Genomic DNA, 19888 nt, shown 5'->3' on the forward strand with positions numbered 1-19888 from the left:
TTTTATTTGCACCGTGGTTTCATTATTCGTAAGTAATATGCAAGAAAAGTACATTAGGCCGCAAAACTCGATTTGAATTAATATCGTTTAAGTTTGGGGGTTTTTACTATTAAAAGATCAAAAACAAAACATGACCATCTATTTTTTTTATTTCCTGAGAGGATCCCTTTTATTTTGAAAGCGCGAACCGGACGTGGCAAGGGCCAGCCTGCATATCGTGAAGCTTGACGCGCGCTCCACAGCCAGGCGCCTCCGGTCGAAAAAGTCTCGCGAAGTGGGCGGGTTGAACCGAGGACGCGCGTGGACCTTACCAGCGAGTCTTTGGGCGGACGTCAGCCACATTGAAGCATCCCGAAGTGTGGCTGCCTGTCTGTGTCACTCGGCGCAACAAGCTGCCCACGCACATCCCGGTCAAGTCCAGCATGAGGACGCACGTTTGGATTTACCAGGCGCTGGTGTGCGCGCTGCTCAGCATGCTGGATGCAGGTAAGACGTGATGACGCCGAACCTTCTGCAACTTTATGCTCAATTCCGCACGCGTGATTTCATAAGTGCATGTGTCGATATAATGCTTGAAAGTGTGTAGAAAGTATTAAATCAGCATTTTTTCCAACGCAGTTCTGTCTTGACTGACGCACGAGTGGAGCATGGCGTTTATTGCGACTCTGAAAGAGGAAGCTGTTGTTTTTAGAGCATTTAATGTTTGGCACAAAGATTAAATATTTGCTCTGCCTGCACATTAATCCCCCCATCAAGAGTCTCTCTTACTTCTACTCTGTTATTAATCATTGGAGCTGCAGCTCGCATAGTTTTATTGCAGCACTGAAGTTTTTAAAGTGTGAGGATACTGGCTTGTTCACTGTCTTAAATGCTTAAATATGCTCCCTTAGTGAAATCACTCTCCACTTTTAGACTATCAAGTGCATACCAAAGCAACAGGTGGCGCTATAACTTCTAACAGAGTCGTTTTAGCCTACAAGAAGCCTGAAGAAAGACATTTCTTAAAATGGTGCACCTAAAAAGAATGGATATATTTTCTAGTCTGTTATTAGTAATATTTACACCTGGATAACAACATTTGGAGAAACTTTTTTTTTGTGGAAACCAATAACCTATTTAAAAAAAAATACATTCTGTACAGTATGTCACTGTGGCTGCCCCTCATACTTAAAGATTTATTGCTCTCTTCAATCCCACTGTAATGGAATCATAATTAATATTATTGCTAACAGCTGTAGGCCTATCTGCCCCACCATTTATTGGCCCCATCAGCCCACCCTCAATGATGCATGCGATTCGTCCGCAAACCAAGTGCAGGTTAGGCCTTTGCCGAGTGTGAGGAAGAGCCTAAGTGAAATCTAATTGAGCGGCCTGGCCAGACATGAGGGCTGCAACAACACTGTGATGAGTGCCAGATGTGCTGCGCTCGAGCATGTCAAAATTAAAAAAAATCCAAGCATCTTTGCTACCACCGCTCGTGTCGCTTGTAAAGTGAAACGAGCGTATGTTGTAACCAAAGGCTGTTTCTGGACAAGGTGGGGCTTTATTCCCGCCGCCCCCTGGCAGGTGGAAATGAACGCGGGAGGATTTGAGCTTTAAATTATGGCGGTGTCCTCCTTGTGAACTCCTTCATCTGCACACGCTGTCTTTGCGCCGCTTCTTTTCATGCGGTTCTCGCTGAAGAACTGTCGGCCGAAGGCTTTCGGAATGAAGTGAGAGCGATGGCAATGTTTCAATTTGCTTGTCACTTTTACGGCGTTTACTCGTGCCATGTCTCCTCGCAACATTTTACGAGGGAATACATCATGCTAAGTACCATAATGGCCTCCAAATTGACTCCTTCTCACATTAACAAAGGATTTTGTTCCAAAAATGTTCAATTTTGTTGGAATTTGAAAGTGTTTTCAGAAAGTTAGACTGTTTTCACGCAACAAAGTTTGGCCTTGAAAGTGCAAGCGTATCCATATTTCAAGCACCGACAAAGTACTTTTTTCCATAATTTGAAAGTGTTTTGGTCAAAAATTTCAGATATCAGTTTTGCTGAAAACTGGACTTTCAAGTTAACAAAGTATTTTGCTGCAAGAATGTGAAATTCTGGCATCATTTGGAAGTGTTGTGGCAAAGTGTTTGCAAAGTATTTCAAAAAGGTTTGGCACTACTGCGTCAATGAGTTCAGTCACATTTAGAAATCGTAATAATACCATGATAGCATGCTAATCATGTTGAAAGTTACCCCAAAATTGCTGAATTTATATTTACGAAATAGAGTTAAAGATTTTTGTGTGTACGTGTGGTGTGGTGTATAAGAATACAATTATAGTTTTAATGAAGTTAAACAAAATGAATAGAAAAATGTGTTCAGGAATCGAAATAATGCAAGGATGGCATGCCATTTGCTTTTGCAGTTTCCACAAGAATACATCATGCTGATTTTTGTGATTTTTCTCAAAAGACAAAATGTTGATTTTAATTGTGATGGTAAGTTTTTGAGTAAATTGTTACGCCAGCTTCCAGTTTTTCGCCCATCAGGTGACTGTCGGAAGAGCCGACAGTCCTTGCAGCGCTACGAAAAGTCTGAAAACCACCTGCTGGTCTGCGCCGAATGCCCGCAGTCGCCCGTGGTGCGCAACAGTCGCTCGCAGGAACACTGCGCCCGCAAGTGCAAGAAAGTCAAGAAGCACTTCAACTGCAGGTGAGGGTCCGGCAGTTCTTGTCGGCGTCGTTTCGCTATTTTTCTTTTTAATCAGGCATTCATCTGCTAACGTCTTCCTGTGTGCAGGGCCTTCAACTTCCACAAACACAACAGGAAATGCCACTTGCTTCCCTTCGACCGGTTCAGCCACGGCGCGCAGAAACAGGCCAGCGCCAACTTCACGCTGTATGAAAAGAAAGGTAAACAATTTGGCCTGTTCAACGTGACATTATTCACGAGTATTTGCATTTTGGGGAACGCACCAGAAGTCCATGTTGACACAACAAACGCGTTTGAAAAGGGCACTCAGCGGTGACGCGTAAACAAGCCCGTAAAGAATCTTTGTTTACAGTCGTAGCGCCGTGCAGCCTGTGGAGTCTAGCACTTGAGAATTTGCAGAAACTCCCCCTACCCGCTGCCCCGAGGACATTTAATGAACCCCAAGAGAGTTGTTTTTGGGCATAAACACAAAGCTCTGACTGACCAAATATGGACAATGCCAAAATATGATCAGAAAATCATCTGACTCATCTGAGAATAATGTGATACAGATTGACACTTTCAAGTGTGTTTTCACCACTCTGCTCAGATTACATAAGGGAGTGTATCATGGGACCCAAGGACAACTACAGAGGGAGGAGGTCTTGGACCAAGTCGAACATAACGTGTCAAGCTTGGTCTGATAATAACATCAATGAACACACGTAAGTACTCCCTTTTATTATACCTTTCAAATGTGGGAAAGTCACGGCTTCATCCGTGCTGGCAGACGAACACGAAGAAGTTCTTGAGCGGCATTTGAGTTCTCACCATCGGATGAAACTTGTACCCCTTTTACTGATTTTTTGGGGGCAAGCTATTGACAAGACTTTAATTCCTCAATGCCACCTCAAGGTAGAGCCGCTCCACACGTCGTAGATGCTCCATTTTCCATCCCAGTTTGTATTTTTCCAAACTTAACTTGCCGAGTAGAAAGTGTAAATCTCTTTTTTGCCTAATCTGAATTTGGAATTTCATGGTTATGCTCATATTAGATCTTAGATTCTAGAGCGCTAGCAGGCTAATGTTAGCTTAAAGTTGTGAGAACTGTTGGTGTGTCTAACTCATTCACTGCCATTGACGGCCATAGACGTCAAAGATCCATTTGAACTTTGCTGGTAGAGTGAACAGCACTTGAGATCTCACCATGGGGAAAACTTTTGCTACCTTTGCTATTACAGTTTTGAATATTTAAGCTTATGTTTCATCAAAGCATCCACAAAGCTGTAACGCTACGTTTTCTAAACCGATTAACAGAATTTTTCCGCCTTATTTCAACTACCATCCCAAACCAGTCATCCCAACGTACGCAAGCGCATTTTTTTTTCTATCTTTCAAACTTGGACACAAGGGCTAGCAGGCTAATGCTAACAGCAGGGACCAGTTGATCTGTGATATCGTGGTTTTGCTTCTTAGCATGGTCATTTTAGCACATTGGCGCAAAAAACAAATCGTGAGAGCAATCAATGTGGATGTAAAACTGTGGCTCCCTTACTTCATTTGTGAGAATTTTAGGAAATTTAACGTCATCTTCATGGACCCCCTTCTTTTGTTTGTATGTTTTTCGACTTCTTTACCAATTGGGGTTGCTTATCCTCTTGCCATCTGATGTGTGCTTTATTTGTTTGCACTAAAGATGGTTCAGTGCCAACTTCTCATTAGTCGTGCTTATTAAGTCGCATGCCGGCAGGACACAGTGTTTTAAGGTAAAAAAAAAAAATGGCATTAAACGACATTTGTTAGCTGAGCTCGCAAACCCGCAGATAGGTTCCCATCAATGAAACGTAAATTGCTGCTTGATCAGCGATCCCTCCAGATGGTCATCAGACGCAGTCCCTCGGATTGTAAAGTCAAAGCTCCCGAACTACCATGTTCTTGCTTGATCAGACACAACACCAAACAGGGGTAATTACCCGCCATGTTTCCAAGCAGGAATGTCCATTGGACCTTGGGAATTGAACCGTGTAGTCCGAGGAAGTGCATGTTGACGCCCTGCGCTACATGGAGGGTGAAATATTTCTGTGCATGTTCATAACTCTGCTCATAACTCAGAAAATTCACATGGATGCCAGGTGGTCAGAGTCTAAAAAGCACCCGTACTGAATGTACATTACTGTCCTAAATCAGTCGTCTCACAAGAATAGATGCTAATTAAATATGGGCCAGTGTTTTTAAAATAATTATACTATATGATTGTATTTAATTTTAGGTAGCATTAGCTAATTGTATTTGTTTGTGTTTATCTTTCTTTTTTTTTTGCCCATGTAACTTCTTTTTAGTTCATGTAACTTTTTCAGCAAAAAAAAAAAAATCCAGATTGGATTTTTATTTTCCAACCGTGGCTCCGAATTTACTTGCCCGTTTTGTTAAGGCAGGAATGTTAGCAAAACTTTTACAGTTCTAAACTTTATGAACAGTCGAATTTGTCAGAATGCATTTGGTATGCTAGATTCTTTGCGCTAGCTACAACAAGCCTGCATTTAATCTAATCCAAATTCAGTGTCAAGAAGCATTTTATGCATTTATCAACCCACAAGGCATTTTACATTCGTCTCGGGAAGTAAACATGCTAACGTTTCAAAAATGTGTCCGAGAGGCAAAAAAATAAAACCCATTCATCGATCTACTTCAATGTCATTCTCAGCTGTCATTTTCAAAGTCACAACTTGTTTTACTACTCGAGAGTCTGACTTTATGGAGTACACCGTACCTCGAGTCGTAAATATTAGCCGTAGTCGCTTTCACAGGCGTGCGTTGCTTTGGTCGTGCCTTTCCAATGCGTTCAAAGTAAGTATGTGCGCAAAAAGCAACATGGCGTATGTAGCATGTGAAGCGACTCTGGCAGCAAGATGAATTGAAACAGCAACTGGCTAACATCTGTTAGCGCAACATCATTACGGCTAACTCGCACTTAGTGCGGCAGCCTTTTATGGACTCTCACCACATGCAATCTGTTTTGTGTGGGGTACCGTGTACTACCTTGTAATACAATTTATTATATACTAGAGTATGACATAAATACATTGACATTATAAAGAGGTTTAACATAAAGCAGATGTTTTGGGTTCTGGTGCTGCATCGCTAAGCAGGGGTGAAATTTTAGTGGCTTTTTTTTTTCTTTTCTGTTCGTCTCTCCTTGTTTTGGGTTGAATGATGTCGTGCATTAGTGTCTGAGCTTCATGTAAGCCCCGGAGCATGGAAGGGGAGGGTGAGCAGGGTTAGAGTAAAGTCCCCCAGGAGAAGAGTCGTCGCTGAGGTTAGAGTGTTCAGACAACCTGCTGACAGGTTGGAAAAACCCGGAGACCTTTTCTGGGTTTTTTTTGTGTTCCAAGTTCATGGTCAGTCCGGATCATCAAGATTTCCACACGTTGTCCATGTAAAATGGTGTTCCCCAAGCCTGGGTCTGGTTCCTCCTATTTCATGGTGGCTTGACCACGCTCGCTCGTCAACATTTGAGGCCGCATGAGAAAAGGTGCGATCGGGGTCACGACGACTGCGCGATCACTTGCCAGTCTGTGCCGGCAGTTGTTCTTGGTCCTGTTAAGCTTCTCCACACAGCCGGACAAGGTGCATCCATGATTTATTTGACATATTAAAACTTTGAAGTCTCCAACCGTAGCCCTAATGAAAAGACAGGTTTCCTTGAAACTTAGAGATCCCGGCGTCACACCCAAGCCTGGTTGTTGCTCCTGTACTTCCGACTATACTCAGTTCACTGAAATGGGGATTACATGTAAGGGCACACGCAAACACATGTCTTTGGAGTTGCTCCTGGTCCTGTCAGGCTCCTTCACACATGACGCCAAGGTGTATCTGTGACTTATTTTGCATAATTAAAATGATAACGATATGCTGCCAGTAGACCAGTTTCCCCACATCTCACGTGACACCTAAACCTGGTTCTTGTTCCTGGATTACGTGAGGGTGGGTCACAGCAGGTGATCCATCACCATGCGGTGGCCCTTGTTCTGTCAGGCTCCCTCACACATGAGGGAGCAGCTACAAGGTAGTGCTCATTATGCCAAGGTGTATCAATGACTGATTTTGCATTCGATTGCAGCAGTTTTTAAGCTTGTAGCTGGGGCCTTCATGCAAATGGAGTTTGGATTTATTTTGCTAGGTAGCGAGAGCGGAACACCCTCGTGTATACGCCGACCCAACGGCTCCCTGAAATGTATTTTAGTAGCTGACAGTGCTCACAACTGCACATTGTGTCTCCTTCCTCTTTGTAGGTTTTATCCCGAAAGGTACCCGACGCAAGACTTGAGGGAGAACTTCTGCCGGAATCCCAACAACGACCCGGGTGGTCCGTGGTGCTATACCACCGATCCCAACGTGCGTGCCGAGGAGTGCGGCGTACCGCAGTGTTCGGAGGGTAAGAAGCACCAAATGAAAAGTGATGCAGGCTTTTGTTTTTACCCATAAACAAACGTGCGGTGCAAATGGTGTCGACAGACGTGTGCATGACGTGCAACGGTGAGGATTACCGGGGCAAAGTTGACCAAACTGAGAGCGGCAAGGAGTGCCAGAGATGGGACTCCACCAGGCCCCACAAGCACACCTTCCAGCCCAAAAAGTCAGTCCACAAAGACAAAAGCAGCCGCAGTTGGTTTAGCAGTTTTTAACTTCTGCCATCCATCTCCTGGTCAGGTACAGGGACAAAGGCTTGGCAGACAACTACTGTCGCAACCCGGACAATCGCCTTCGTCCGTGGTGCTACACCCTGGATCCAAAGACTCCCTGGGAGTACTGCAACATAACCACGTGTGGTGAGGACCCTGCTCGCTCGAAATCCTCTTCCATGCTTTGTAGGCCGTTTCGAGTCTTTAAATAGTTGGTGTTAGGAAGATATTAGGAGATCAAAGAGCGCTAATGGCAACAGGCAGGCTATGGTTTAGGGTCTTGTGAATTGATGAGGAAAGAAGGGTTGATGATTCTATGCTGGGTTTAGCTGATTAAGTGCAGTTGTTGTTTGATGTTGTCCCCAGTCTTAATGTTGTTGGATTAGTTTGTTTTTTGTTGCACCGGGTGAAGCACAAGTCTTTTATTAAACAACTATTGTCAAGGGAACTATTCAGAAAAGGAATAAAATAATCAAACCACTTTGGTTTTCAATTTGTCTTTGTTAGTTACAAAATTGAGCTAGCATGCCCATGTTAAAAAGTGGCTAATCATGAAGGGTCTGTATACATATTTTAGGTATTGTTTTAGTTTAACCATGAGTTAGTTTGTTAGTTGGTTAGTTTAGTTAATTGGCTTTTCATGACTTGGGTAGGATGGTAGATAGCGGAAAATCAACCACCCTACTTAATATTTCTGGGGGTTTTAGCTAGTTATAGTTTCATTAGAACTTTAGAAGTTAGCTAACTTGCTAGCTAGTGGGATTATCTATGAACTGCCTAAACACTTATCCTGCTTGTTTGTTTGTTTTTATTTATAAATTAGCTAGCTAGGTTGTTTGCTAGCACATTTTGAAGTTGCGTATTCAGGATATTTTATTATTAACATTTGTTTTTATGATACTTTTCTTTTTTTGCCATTGTGGTTAGTTTATCAATGATTAATGTGAGAATATTTGCAATAACACCAACAAAAGGTTTTGAAAAAAAATTTGGCATTATGAACTGGTATCACATTGACCTTCAAAAGCGCCTGTCGCAATACAAAGAGCGAAAATATTCTTCGGAATTAGTTTCAGTGAAATATGCTCACACACAAAAGGCGAGCATCCTTCTTTGTTTCTGTCCACATGCATTGACTTTACAGTGCGGCTAATGATTTACAGATAGGGTGGGGCGTTGTGTCCAGATGTGTGTATCCTTCAATGGCAGCCCTCGCACAGATAAAAACCACTGACCTGTGCTGCAGACCTGCCATGCATTACATCAAGAATCTTTTTTTTTTCTTCCCAAACCTGACCTCGCCTCCTCCATCTTCTCCCGTCTCATCTGTCAAAGACTAAAGAAACACAGACCGAAATCCAGGGGGAAGGATTCCACCTGAATGTGTTTCGGATCATTTCGTTGTTAGGATGCTCTCAAAGAAGGGATTCCCACACTGGGAAGATCTAAAATGCCCAATGTCGTAAATTTGACATTTATAAGTTTTCGCAAAATAAAAAGGTTAAACAGGAGCATTTCCTATGTGAGATTAACAATTTATTGTGAAAAATGCACTTTATGGCCTTGAAAGTTTTTCTATGGATGATGTATTAGAGTGTGGGTGTGTATGTATTTATGTCAATTAGCTACGAAACGCTTTAAAGTTTCAACTTGTTAAAATTGCCCCCAAATCAGGCTGATAGAAAAGATTGCATGGTATGATGGTAAAACAATATTTGTCACTGTTCGGCACTCTAATCATTGTTTATAGGACCTTCTTAAGGGTTAAATGACTTCTTGTTCTTGCGGATTCCCCAGTGAGGAAGAATTCCTTGCTACTGAAACGATAACAGTGGCCATTCTGCGTTATAAACAAAAGTAACACTAGTGGCATCAAATTCCCAAATTATAATACTGAGAGAAGGACTTTGTGTAAAGTGTTGTTGTTGCGGATGTCCCAGTGTGGAAGAATGTGAGGTGTCTGTCTGTGTTATGAATAAACAGAAAGCTTCCTATCAGAGCAGTGGGGGTGGTATGGCGGCTGTGCTACTGTTTTTGATCATCTGTCTCCAGGTTCAACATGGCACATTCTTGCAAGGATTAATATCTTCCTCCTCTTCTTTGGATTTTTTGAAAGAATCCGACTCCAGCGAGGATCCAGATGTGAACGCGACGACGTGGTGCGTCCGGGGAAAGGGTCGAGAGTACCGCGGCACCATGAACGTAACTCCCGAGGGGGTGACGTGTCAGCGCTGGGACTCGCAGTTTCCCCATCAGCACTTCTTTCTTCCAGATAACTTCAAATGCAAGTGAGTAATGCGCCTTCATCTCCCACGTCGACATTTTAGATTCAGTCAAGACTCTCCCTCCGGGGGTCACTTTATCCTGACTGTTGCTGTGCCCAAAAAAAAAGAAGATAGCATTGTTTTTAAACAATAAAATGTCCTGGTTTGTGTTTGCTTGTGCGCCTCCCAGGGACCTGCGTGACAATTTCTGTCGCAACCCAGACGGGTCCGAGTATCCGTGGTGCTTCACCAGCGAGCCGAACCAGCGCAGAGCCAACTGCATGCACATTCCCAGGTGTGACGCCCCAGCCGCCAAGAAGATCGGTAAATCACTCTCAGATGTCAGAAAACTTCGTGGTCACTCTTACAACATGTCAGCCACGTGCTGACATGCGGGCAATCCAGAAAATTTCACATCTATGACCAGAAAATGTTTTCTTGTACCAGAAATTGAACACAAAATAGAAATGTACATTGCTGGTTGACTTCCAAGAAATGTTATGTATGCTCTGCAGCTATGAAATGTTTTAAACTCTTCAGATTATCTCATAAGTGATCAAGTAAAATAGAGCTGTCACTATCGAATCGTATTTAAATAAATTATGATATAGATTATTCTATCAAATATCGCCCCGCCACCCCATAATTTTTCCCCATGATTTTTTGTTGTTGTTGAGTGGCTATAACTACTCAATTAAATACGCAATTAGCATATGCTAAACAGTTAGCAATCACGATTAGCATTAGCCTGCTAGCAATTCCCATGTAGGGTCAACAAACAGTTCCGGCGGAGCTTCGAGGCAGACATTTTCAGTCGACCTATTTTTAAAGTAGACTTATCCAGCCGTAAAATAAAACATGATTTTACGATATGAAACAAAATGTACACAATGTAAACATGATGCAAGTATATTGTTGTGCGCTTTAAATGAAGTGGCTCACTGTCTGCTTGTTGAATGATGCCGTCAGTTATGGCCGTAAGTAACAGCATGTGTAGAAATGGGCTTATTTGTTTTTTTGCACTATGTTCAATTTAGCAAAGAAGTAAGCTTGCAACTTTGTTTGTCCTTGACAACTTGTGGGGGCATTACACTCTATTCTGACAAGCAGTTTTAGGCTATAAATAAGCTAACATTGATACCTTGCGTTGGCAGTCATAGACGTGCTGTTGCGATACGTTAGTTCCACATCACCAGATTTCAATTTTTTTTTGCCAATTTCCCGGCATTCTTGAATACAGCATAAGAGTTGACTTTTCCCAGAGGGAATTAAGCAACACACTTTAGAGCGCCCTGTCACTTTCCATGTTTGTCTGCTTTCCGTTGAAGCCGACCACACGTGCGCCGATTCCATTTGAATGTTTTATTGCCTTTGAGAACCCTCTGTGGACTTTTAAAAATGACCACAGGACCCCTCGTGAATTGAGGCCACACACTCACGCTCGCTGATTGCAATTAGGCGCCATAGCGGAAGGCCCGATTGCTACCCCCCTTGTACTTGAAATAACAAAGGCTCTTGTTCTTCTGTAGAGTGCTACGAGGACAACGGTGAGGCGTACCGGGGCACCTTAGCCGTCACTCGCTCTGGGATTCCTTGCGCCAACTGGTCCCTTCACATCAACAGGTAAGAAAAGTTGAAGTTATAATTTTAATGTCAGTGTTGATTAGTGATATCGGACGGTAACTTGACGGAAGGGTGGTTTTTTTTCTGGCTTTAATAAAAGTTTAATTGCTGCTGTGTTCATGTGTGGACGTATGTGACCATTAGTTTTCATTTATGTTACTTCCCTTAAGAATAATGGAGCAAGCATTGACCAAAAGTGCTTAAAAAATATGGCCGGATAACCATCCGGGCCAGGTGCTCTGCCATTAGGCGTACTATCTAGAGCACTGTACAGCTCATGGAGCATCTAAAATATCTTTATGTTGAGTAAATAACTGAGGCATATTTAAGCTTTTTGGATGTTTCCAAAAATGTAAGTTAAGCAGTCAACTTTGTAGTCATTTCAATCAGAGAAATATGCTCAACTTGTGAACCGAAATGTTTTGCTACCAGCATTTGGCCTACTTACGATCCTTAGCCAGCTAATCTAACAATGCTAGCCATGTGCCCTGAACATTTCTGTAACTCTATTGCTTATTTGAGAGCCAACATAAGCGGCAAAACACTGGGAATGTTTCCTCGAGAGAGGTGGGAACATTCTTCACTGCTAACTGACAAGTGTTTGTTGACAAGCGGACGAGCCCCCCTTTTTTGTCCATGTGAAAATCCCTTTCATATGAATGGAGCTAAGCCGTGAAAATAAACATGGGAAAAAATCAGGGGAAATCAGGGGTTCCGCAGGGGTCACTACCAAGCCCAATTATTATTCCTGATGCTTCCAGGTTGGGATGTCTTAATTTACAGGAATTTTAAAAGGCAAAATGACATAGGAAGATGGACATGTTCCAGAGCAGACCCCTGACCCGCGGGAAGTGCTTGGCGCGGGGAGCAGATCAAAGCCAATCAGCTCCCCTCGCCAGCCAGTCTAGCCCAGCTTGAGGTGAGGGGTCGTCCCGGGAAGGAAAAACACCGCGGCTTGTTTAACATTCTCTTGGGAAGTGAAATTATCTTCACCTCTTGACAAATTGCCGTGCTTCCGTGAGCGTGTGTGTGTGTTGGTCCCATCCACTAATGGCTTTTCAGGGATCGGCGAGAACAGGGCTCGCGCGCTCCTTGGATGGGAAATCCTCCAAGTGCGCGCGCAGCGAGAAGGACGTGCGAGGAGGACGTGGCTCCTGGCCGTCTGAGAGTGCATACTTTCAAAGTCCCATGAGCACTGTTGGCCAAATGCGCCGCTTCCTTCTACGGGTGCGCTGCAGTCGTTGAAACGCGACTTTCGTGCCCTGTGGTGGCCGCTCAGTGTGCATAGTGTGTGTGTGTGTGTGTGGGGGGGGGGGGGGGGTGTTGTGATATCCACTGTTTGCCAAATAACAAACGGAACATGAGCATCTATATTTGTGTGTTTTACAGCGGGGATTCTCACTCTACACTATCCCATGTAGGGCTGGACAAGAACTACTGCCGGAACCCGGACCGGGACAAACATGGCCCCTGGTGCTACACTGACCCGAACACTCGCCTGGCTTGGGACTACTGCAAACTGAAGCACTGTGAGTGGATGGCACGCACGTCCTTATTTGTTTTGTTTTAATTGGCCGTCAATCACGTTGCAGGACAGAACAATCTCCACACATGATACATTTTAACATTTTTGAATATTCATTGAACTCCATGATAGATTTTATGATTTGAAGACTTTTAATAAATGTTTCCTAATTTCAAAGCTATTTAGAACAAAACAATGTAGAGCTGTCTAAATGAATTGACGAGTAATCAATTATCAAATTAATCGACAACTATTTTTTACAACCGAGTAACCGTTTTAATTGAAAATGGCCTAAACAATCAGATTTTTGCATCTCAACAGTAATTAATCACTGACTTCTGTTTTTTTTCATGGAAGGAGAATGATTATCTTCTGTGTTCAATCAAAATAAGACATAAGCAATGACCGAACCAAAAATCAGTAATCAGGGAAAGAATGTTTTTGTAAAACACTTAAATGCAAAATAAAAATGAAGCTTATTTGCTAATTGATTAATGATTAGAATAATTGATTCTAAAAAATAATTAATTGTGACAGCACTAAAACAATATTATACACATTATTCATCTTGGCTAAAGGAAAAAATAGAGCGTGATACAATCTTTTTGAAATCAACAGCTGAGCAATGTACGGGCATGCTGTTCTTAGCTAGCCAGCCAAAATGCTAACATTATGATGCTAATGTGTTGCCTAGTGGCTGTCCTGGTTGCAATGTGTTGTTTGGTTTCCGAGCAACCCAGCAGTTTTTGGTTGCTGTCTCTTCTTTGTTGACGGTCGACTTGCTCTGCAATCTGTAATTCTTGGCGTCCATCTCGATTTGTTTTGCATTATTTCCTTGTCACTTTGACACGGCGTACGACTGCAACCTTCACAGGCATGCCGCCGTATCTCTCGTGTCAGCTTGGAGAGCTTGGCCGCCTTAGCAACAGTAACTAAGGGAAAGGTCAGTGCTGTCATTGAGCCTGATAATTACGGACGACGTGCCTTCGTGAGAACTCTCTTTAAGTTTTGGGGCACAAAATGCAAATCCGCCTTTTTGGCCTCTGTGCCAAGCGTTTGATCTGTGCTTGATCAGCACGCCGAGTCCCAAAATCACACAAGGCCTCTGTTGCCGGGATTGCGTCGGGAATGTGAGGAATGTGCGAAAACTAAAGCGCAAGCAGGTGTCGGGTGCCTTATGACACCTTCATGGCACCTCGCTCATTACTGGAGAAAGCAGATACGGTTAGCTGACAGTGTGACAAGTAGCATCTTGAGCAGAGAGGCTTCGATTGGAAAAGCGGAAGTTCTTCTTGTGTGCGCGATGTGTAAAGCTCTGCCAGCCTCCTGATGTTTACAGTCCGCTGGCCAAGTACACTGTACACCCCGAACACGGCCAAGAATGTGAACAATGTAGCGCGCAGCACTGCTGCTTGTCAGAGTTAGCGCTGATGTGCTATATAACAGGAACAGGAATAATCCATTGCTTGGATTTGGAACCCTTTTCCTATCATGCCTGCCGCGGCAAATTTAAACGGGTCTGAAAGTAAATTTTCCTCTTCTGTCAGTGTCAGTAGTGAAGCCTTTGTTGTGGCTACCTCCTGACAAAGTGGAAGCAGCAACCTGCAAAGGGCACAATCATTCATGCCTGACTGGTTTGCTGCCAAAATGAGCTTCTGGATAGGTCAATTGTGACGGGCAAGCAAAATAAGTCTGTTGGTCACGTGAAATTTGATCTGTCGAACAAGATTATGTTAAGCAATGGAAGCAGCAACCCTCAGCGGGCACAATTGAAGCTGAAGACAACATTTGTCACAGTTTGCTGCTTAAACGGGTTGCTGTACAAATCAAACACAACAGTTGATGACCTGATGAGATGAAATTTAAAGAGGAAGTCAACTTTTGGGACAATAATATGTTCTATGCAGCCCCACTAGTCTAAATATGGTATTCAGGTTGATATGGTGTTAGTGGAATATGAGTTAAGCAGCAAAATGCAGCCATTTTTATCCATCTCAGGGAACGGCCCTTTTGCCGCTTGCTGTCGACTGAAGATGACATCACAGTTGCTCAGGTCTCAGGTAACAGCCAATCACAGCTCAGCTTCAGAAAACATGTAAGCTCTGATTGGTCGTTGCTTAAGCCCTGAGCAACATTAATGTCATCTTCAGTCGACAGCAAGTGGCAAAATGGCCGCCCCCTGAGACGGATAAAAACGGCTACATTTTGCTTCATAACTTCCACAAATGTAATATTAATCGGAAGATAATTATGCTTGTAAGTTAAATAGTATGATATGAATACATGGTAATATAGATTACCATGAATACATGGTAAAATATATATATATATATAGTTAAATTTAATGTAAATCAAGATGATGAAAAGTTTATGAATATATGAATACAGTAAATGAAATACAGCAATTAAAGTAATCAATTAAATTAGTTTTAAAATATAAAGTAACACATATTTTTTTGCAGATGCAATTTTTTGGCTTTTCAAAAGAAGCTGTAATTCCAGACATAATAAGTGAACGAAGGTATGATAGCTTTGATGATGATTTGTTGAATGTTTGCCACATGCGTTATTAGGCTAGATGCTACTTTTTTGCCCTTCGAGCTGTTATTGTTTACCAGAACAAACATTCAGAATCCTGTCATTTGTTGCTAATTGAAAAAATATATATTTTCTCAAAATTCCATTTGTAATTCCAACATTTGCTTTGTTCAGGTGATTCCACGGCATCCACGTCTCCAAACGGTGAGTGTTCGTACCCGCTGTCCACTGGCGCACGTTCACGTTGTGATGTCGACTCTCATCTCGCGACATGCAGCGACGCAAGCGCCGCCCGCTCCGGACCCGACCGTCCCCAAGATCTCCTGCTTCGTCCACATCACCACCCGCATCGTCGGGGGCCGCCAAGTGCGAGGAGCAGATGGCAGCTGGGTCGTCAGCATCCAGAGAGAGTGAGGAGCTCTCGCTTTTTTTTTTTTTTATCTTGTTAGTCTGGAATCCCCGCAGAGAGCACAAAACATCTGATGTTTTTTTATTGCTGTTGTTCTAGAAAGATCCATTTGTGTGGAGGTTCCTTGATCAGAGAAGATTGGGTGCTAACAGACCAGCAATGCTTCACATCATGGTACCGACTTTGAGATGTTTTGATATATCATGTTTACTGAATTTTAATGCAGGCCAGACTTTATGCTGCTCAAATGGACTGCTGTGGGAATGGGAAGTAAACCAATGTTTGGTGCAAGAATGAAAGAAGACCAAAGTGTTTTTTATTTGTTATACCTTGAAGCAGAAAGCATACTATTCTGTATTACATATAAAATGCTCATTGAGTCACTTGTTGCCAGGCAGATTTCGGAGAGCACTGGCACATGTTAAAAGATATTCGCTTGACCCATCTATTCAAATGAATTAATTTTAATTTAATAAGTGCTGTTATATAATTAAAATTGAATTGTTTTATGTTCATCTCTTTAACATAAAAAAAAATGTGGGTACTTTTTTGTTTATTATTACTTAATTAGATATTTTGTATTGGTTTACTAATACTAATTGATTACCTTAATGTACTGTTTTGTATTATTTATATCAGTAATTTATTTGATTTCTAATTTGACTGAAATAATTTAGAGTATTATGAATTGACTTATTTCATTTATTGATTTTATTATTATTTAGTTGATTTAATTAATGCAATTGTTTGAAATAATTTGGTGTTTTTTTGTGTTATTTTAATTTATTAGTTGATGCAATTCATACAATTAGTGAATTTTATTTATTTCATTGAGTAATTTAAATTATTATTGATTACATTTACTAACTGTAGTATTAATTAATTTATTTATTTGGGTAATTACCTAATTAGTGTTGTTGTTTATAAATTGTTATCCTTACCCTAATTGTTTTAATGTCATGAATTTTATTGAATTTTGATGTTTTTAATTAATTTGCTTCTTTTTCTATATATAAAAACGCAACAGTTGTGTTGGTCCTCTGTCTGCCGTGAAAGCACTTTTTTTCTTTGGTGTCTTTCCTAGCGTTCCGGACCTGAGGGAGTACAGCGTGCAGGTGGGCCTGCGCCACCTCAACAAGTCGTCACATCACCCCAGACTCAGAATTTCTCACCTTATCTGCGGCCCGGAGGGATCCAACCTGGTCATGTTAAAACTGGCCGAGTGAGTTGGCAACATTCCTCCAACTGAGCCCCGTTAGCTCCATTTACCATCCATGATTGTTGCGCCTTGCAGCCCCGCGCCCGTGTCCGAGGGCGCCGCCACCATCCATCTTCCCGTCAATGAATGCCACATCGCCGAGGGCACCAACTGCACCATGTACGGATGGGGCGAAACCAAAGGTGGCTAGCTTGTTTTTGTTTTGCTTACACTGGCATTGGAAAACAAAATCCTTCCTGCAATCATTGTGCTCCATGCGGACAGATCGGGAACGGGCCCAGGCGCTCAACGCCGTGACCATGCCGATGGTGGACGACGACAAGTGTTCCCGGATCAAGGGCGACGCCGGAGACAGCAGGATATGTGCTGGGGGCAAGAGAGGAGAAGGCGTGTGCGAAGTAAGTTTCATCCCATACCTGACTGACTTCCAGAGTCAAAGCAGTGAATGCTCGCTTTGCGCATGCACAGTTTGAGTTATGCGTACTAAAAAAGTCACCTGTGACCCCTGGATGACGAGTATAAGTTCCACTATCACCAGAGGTGACGTAATCATCTCACTGACAGTTGCTAGGCAGATTTCATAAAGTGTTCATAAATCACAAGCCAGGAAACTCTCCTCTCTCATTCGCTGACACCCACGTCACTCACCAGACGAGGCTCCGCCTTTAAAGACATACACACTCACTCCGAGTGGATAAAAATCATACCTGCACATCACATTCATCATCACATCTGATTAATGGATGGCGTAATCGGTCCTTTAATTCTAGAAATACTCAAAAGCATTGGTCACTTGTAGCTAGGCAGATTTCATCGAGCACACTTGCTCAACTGTATATCAGCCCAAAATAGCAAGGGTTGGAGGGCTCACATATTGCTTTGAAATCTCTACTCTGTATTAAATATAAATGCAACATTTTTACCACTTGTTACTCGGCAATCTACAGAGTGCATTGAAAGTCATTCATTTTATTGAATCTAAAATGCGTTTCCAGCTCAAGTTTGCCTGGTCGCTTGTTGCCAAGCAGATTATACAAGAAACAACACATGCTAGTAGTCTATAGTAGTAAGGATTGTTACATACTGGAGGTTTTTCAGCGCATTAGACACAGTTAAATCCATACTCTTCAGCCACTTGTGACCAGGCACATTTCATATTATTTATTATTTTGGATTGTAATACTAAACTATGCACTTACTTAGCACATTCAAATTTGCACTTTGTGTTATAAAATTCGTTTTTCATCACATATTTTCCCGGCTGCTTGTTGCTAGGCAGATTTTTTAGATCACAATGGAACCGATGCATCATAATCTAATTATTTATACAGTTGATCATCTAATTCATACTTTGTGTCACAACTCTACATGAAATATAGATAGATAATTGTCTGTCTGCGCTAATCCTGCCGATTTTCTTCCCTTTTGCCAGAAAGACAACGGTGGTCCGCTGGTGTGCCAGGAGCAGGAGCGGCGAGTCGTTGTCGGCGTGAGCATCCAGCGCACCAAATGCGCGTCGTCACGGCCGGCGCTATTCGTCAACGTGGCGTTCTACTCGCAGTGGATTTACAAAGTCTTCAAGCTTTACCCCAGCCCCTACACGAACTGACCGACTAGGGCTTGGGGGGGGGGAAACATTGCAGACTACCAAATGGATTCTCCACTATGCAAATGAAGATTGTGTGAAGCGAACCGTGACTAAGAATGCTCTTCTGGAATTTACTTGAATATTCCGACGGCGGCCCGTGGAGGACGAGAAGCTTCGGCGGGCGATTGGATGCTGCTTTGACGCTCCGAGGTCTCGCGCTAATGCTTGTAGCATGAGCGAGTGAGCGAGTGAGCGAGTGAGCGAGTGAGCGAGCAGCGGCCCTGGCCAAGGCAAACACACCTCCGCTTTGTGGAGGGAAGCGCCGTGGCCCCTGTTGGGCCGTGTGCGCTCGCTCTGATATTTTTCTCCTTCACGCAAAGTGAAGCTTTATGTACATAACGGGACGGATATGAGGACGCGAGTTTATGGGTCTCATAGATCCCACTTCCCTTCCCCTCGCTTCCTTCTCACCGCTAATGATGTCTGAGATATTTAAAAGAGAGAGCTAGTTTGACTGTATTTATTGTCGAGCGCGGTCCAATTGGTTTTGGAATTAAGACCAGATGAGTACAAAAACGAATTCCAGTGCTTGATAGTTTGCTGGCTAAATGAAGACGTTTTTGGCTGGTGTCAGCTCAATGGTTATTCGTCTTTTTTGTTTGTTTGTTCACTTTTGGGCTACAGTATTTGCTTGACAACATCCGGACCAGAAGAAAGAAGACCAATTATTCCTGTCATGGAACATTTGAAGAAATTGACTTTAACATGTCAGCTATGTAAAAAGGAATTCAGAACATTCAAGTTCATATTTTTGGGGTGTGACCAATTCATTAGAGGCTGATTTTATCGGCTGATATTAGCTCTTTGAAGATTGCAAAACTTGAGCAATATTTGGACAATTGTTGCTCTTTTTTTAATCTTATTATTCCAACATAAAACAAAGATAATAACATCCACACATTCCCCCCAAGGAAATTTTTTTCTCTGTTGTAAAGTTAAATACTCAAGGACAAAAAATGCTCTTCCTGCAATACATTTCGTTGTTGTTGTAAATGTAAAGGGACCAAAAAAAAGAAGTTATTTATTCATTATATATAATTTTCATTAATGGGTTGATTAATTGGTTATCGGAATTTTATTCTGCCAAATATCGGCATCATCCTCCCAAAAAAAGAAAGAAAAAAATCATTTACAAGTTCCTCAACTGACTGTTGCTCAATCCAGATATGAAAGACATATTTCTTCTTGTATGTGTATATTTTTTACAAACTCTTATTTAATTGACCAATATTGTACATAGGCCAGTGTAAATATTTGTAAATATCACATGTTAATATTTTTTAACTTCACAGCAACTGGCTGAATCTAT

The 19888-nt window shown here is 42.3% G+C and overlaps 1 protein-coding gene across 3 annotated transcripts in view; it reads left to right on the forward strand.

Annotated features, from left to right (window-relative positions):
- Nucleotides 1–274: 274 nt before the first annotated feature.
- The window catches only part of LOC147160155 (hepatocyte growth factor-like), a 19999-nt gene continuing 385 nt past the window's right edge, over nt 275–19888 (forward strand). The window contains exons 1-18 of one of the 3 annotated variants that reach the window (XM_086059321.1): nt 275–486; nt 2508–2692; nt 2780–2892; nt 3282–3396; nt 6964–7106; nt 7187–7307; nt 7382–7500; nt 9470–9641; nt 9808–9941; nt 11147–11240; nt 12630–12769; nt 15478–15507; nt 15581–15713; nt 15812–15886; nt 16797–16934; nt 17007–17113; nt 17196–17329; nt 18364–19888. The exon at nt 18364–19888 is cut by the window's right edge and continues 385 nt beyond it. In XM_086059321.1, the coding sequence (XP_085915447.1) occupies nt 481–486; nt 2508–2692; nt 2780–2892; nt 3282–3396; nt 6964–7106; nt 7187–7307; nt 7382–7500; nt 9470–9641; nt 9808–9941; nt 11147–11240; nt 12630–12769; nt 15478–15507; nt 15581–15713; nt 15812–15886; nt 16797–16934; nt 17007–17113; nt 17196–17329; nt 18364–18540 (2136 nt within the window). In that variant the 5' untranslated portion in view covers nt 275–480 and the 3' untranslated portion in view covers nt 18541–19888. The remainder of the gene's footprint in view (nt 487–2507; nt 2693–2779; nt 2893–3281; nt 3397–6963; nt 7107–7186; nt 7308–7381; nt 7501–9469; nt 9642–9807; nt 9942–11146; nt 11241–12629; nt 12770–15477; nt 15508–15580; nt 15714–15811; nt 15887–16796; nt 16935–17006; nt 17114–17195; nt 17330–18363) is intronic. The other 2 variants (XM_086059319.1, XM_086059320.1) reach the window with 2 other exon arrangements.

Source organism: Leptonotus elevatus, chromosome 17 (assembly GCF_054856555.1).
Source record: "Leptonotus elevatus isolate MCC_2025b chromosome 17, RoL_Lele_1.0, whole genome shotgun sequence".
NCBI lineage: Eukaryota > Metazoa > Chordata > Actinopteri > Syngnathiformes > Syngnathidae > Leptonotus > Leptonotus elevatus.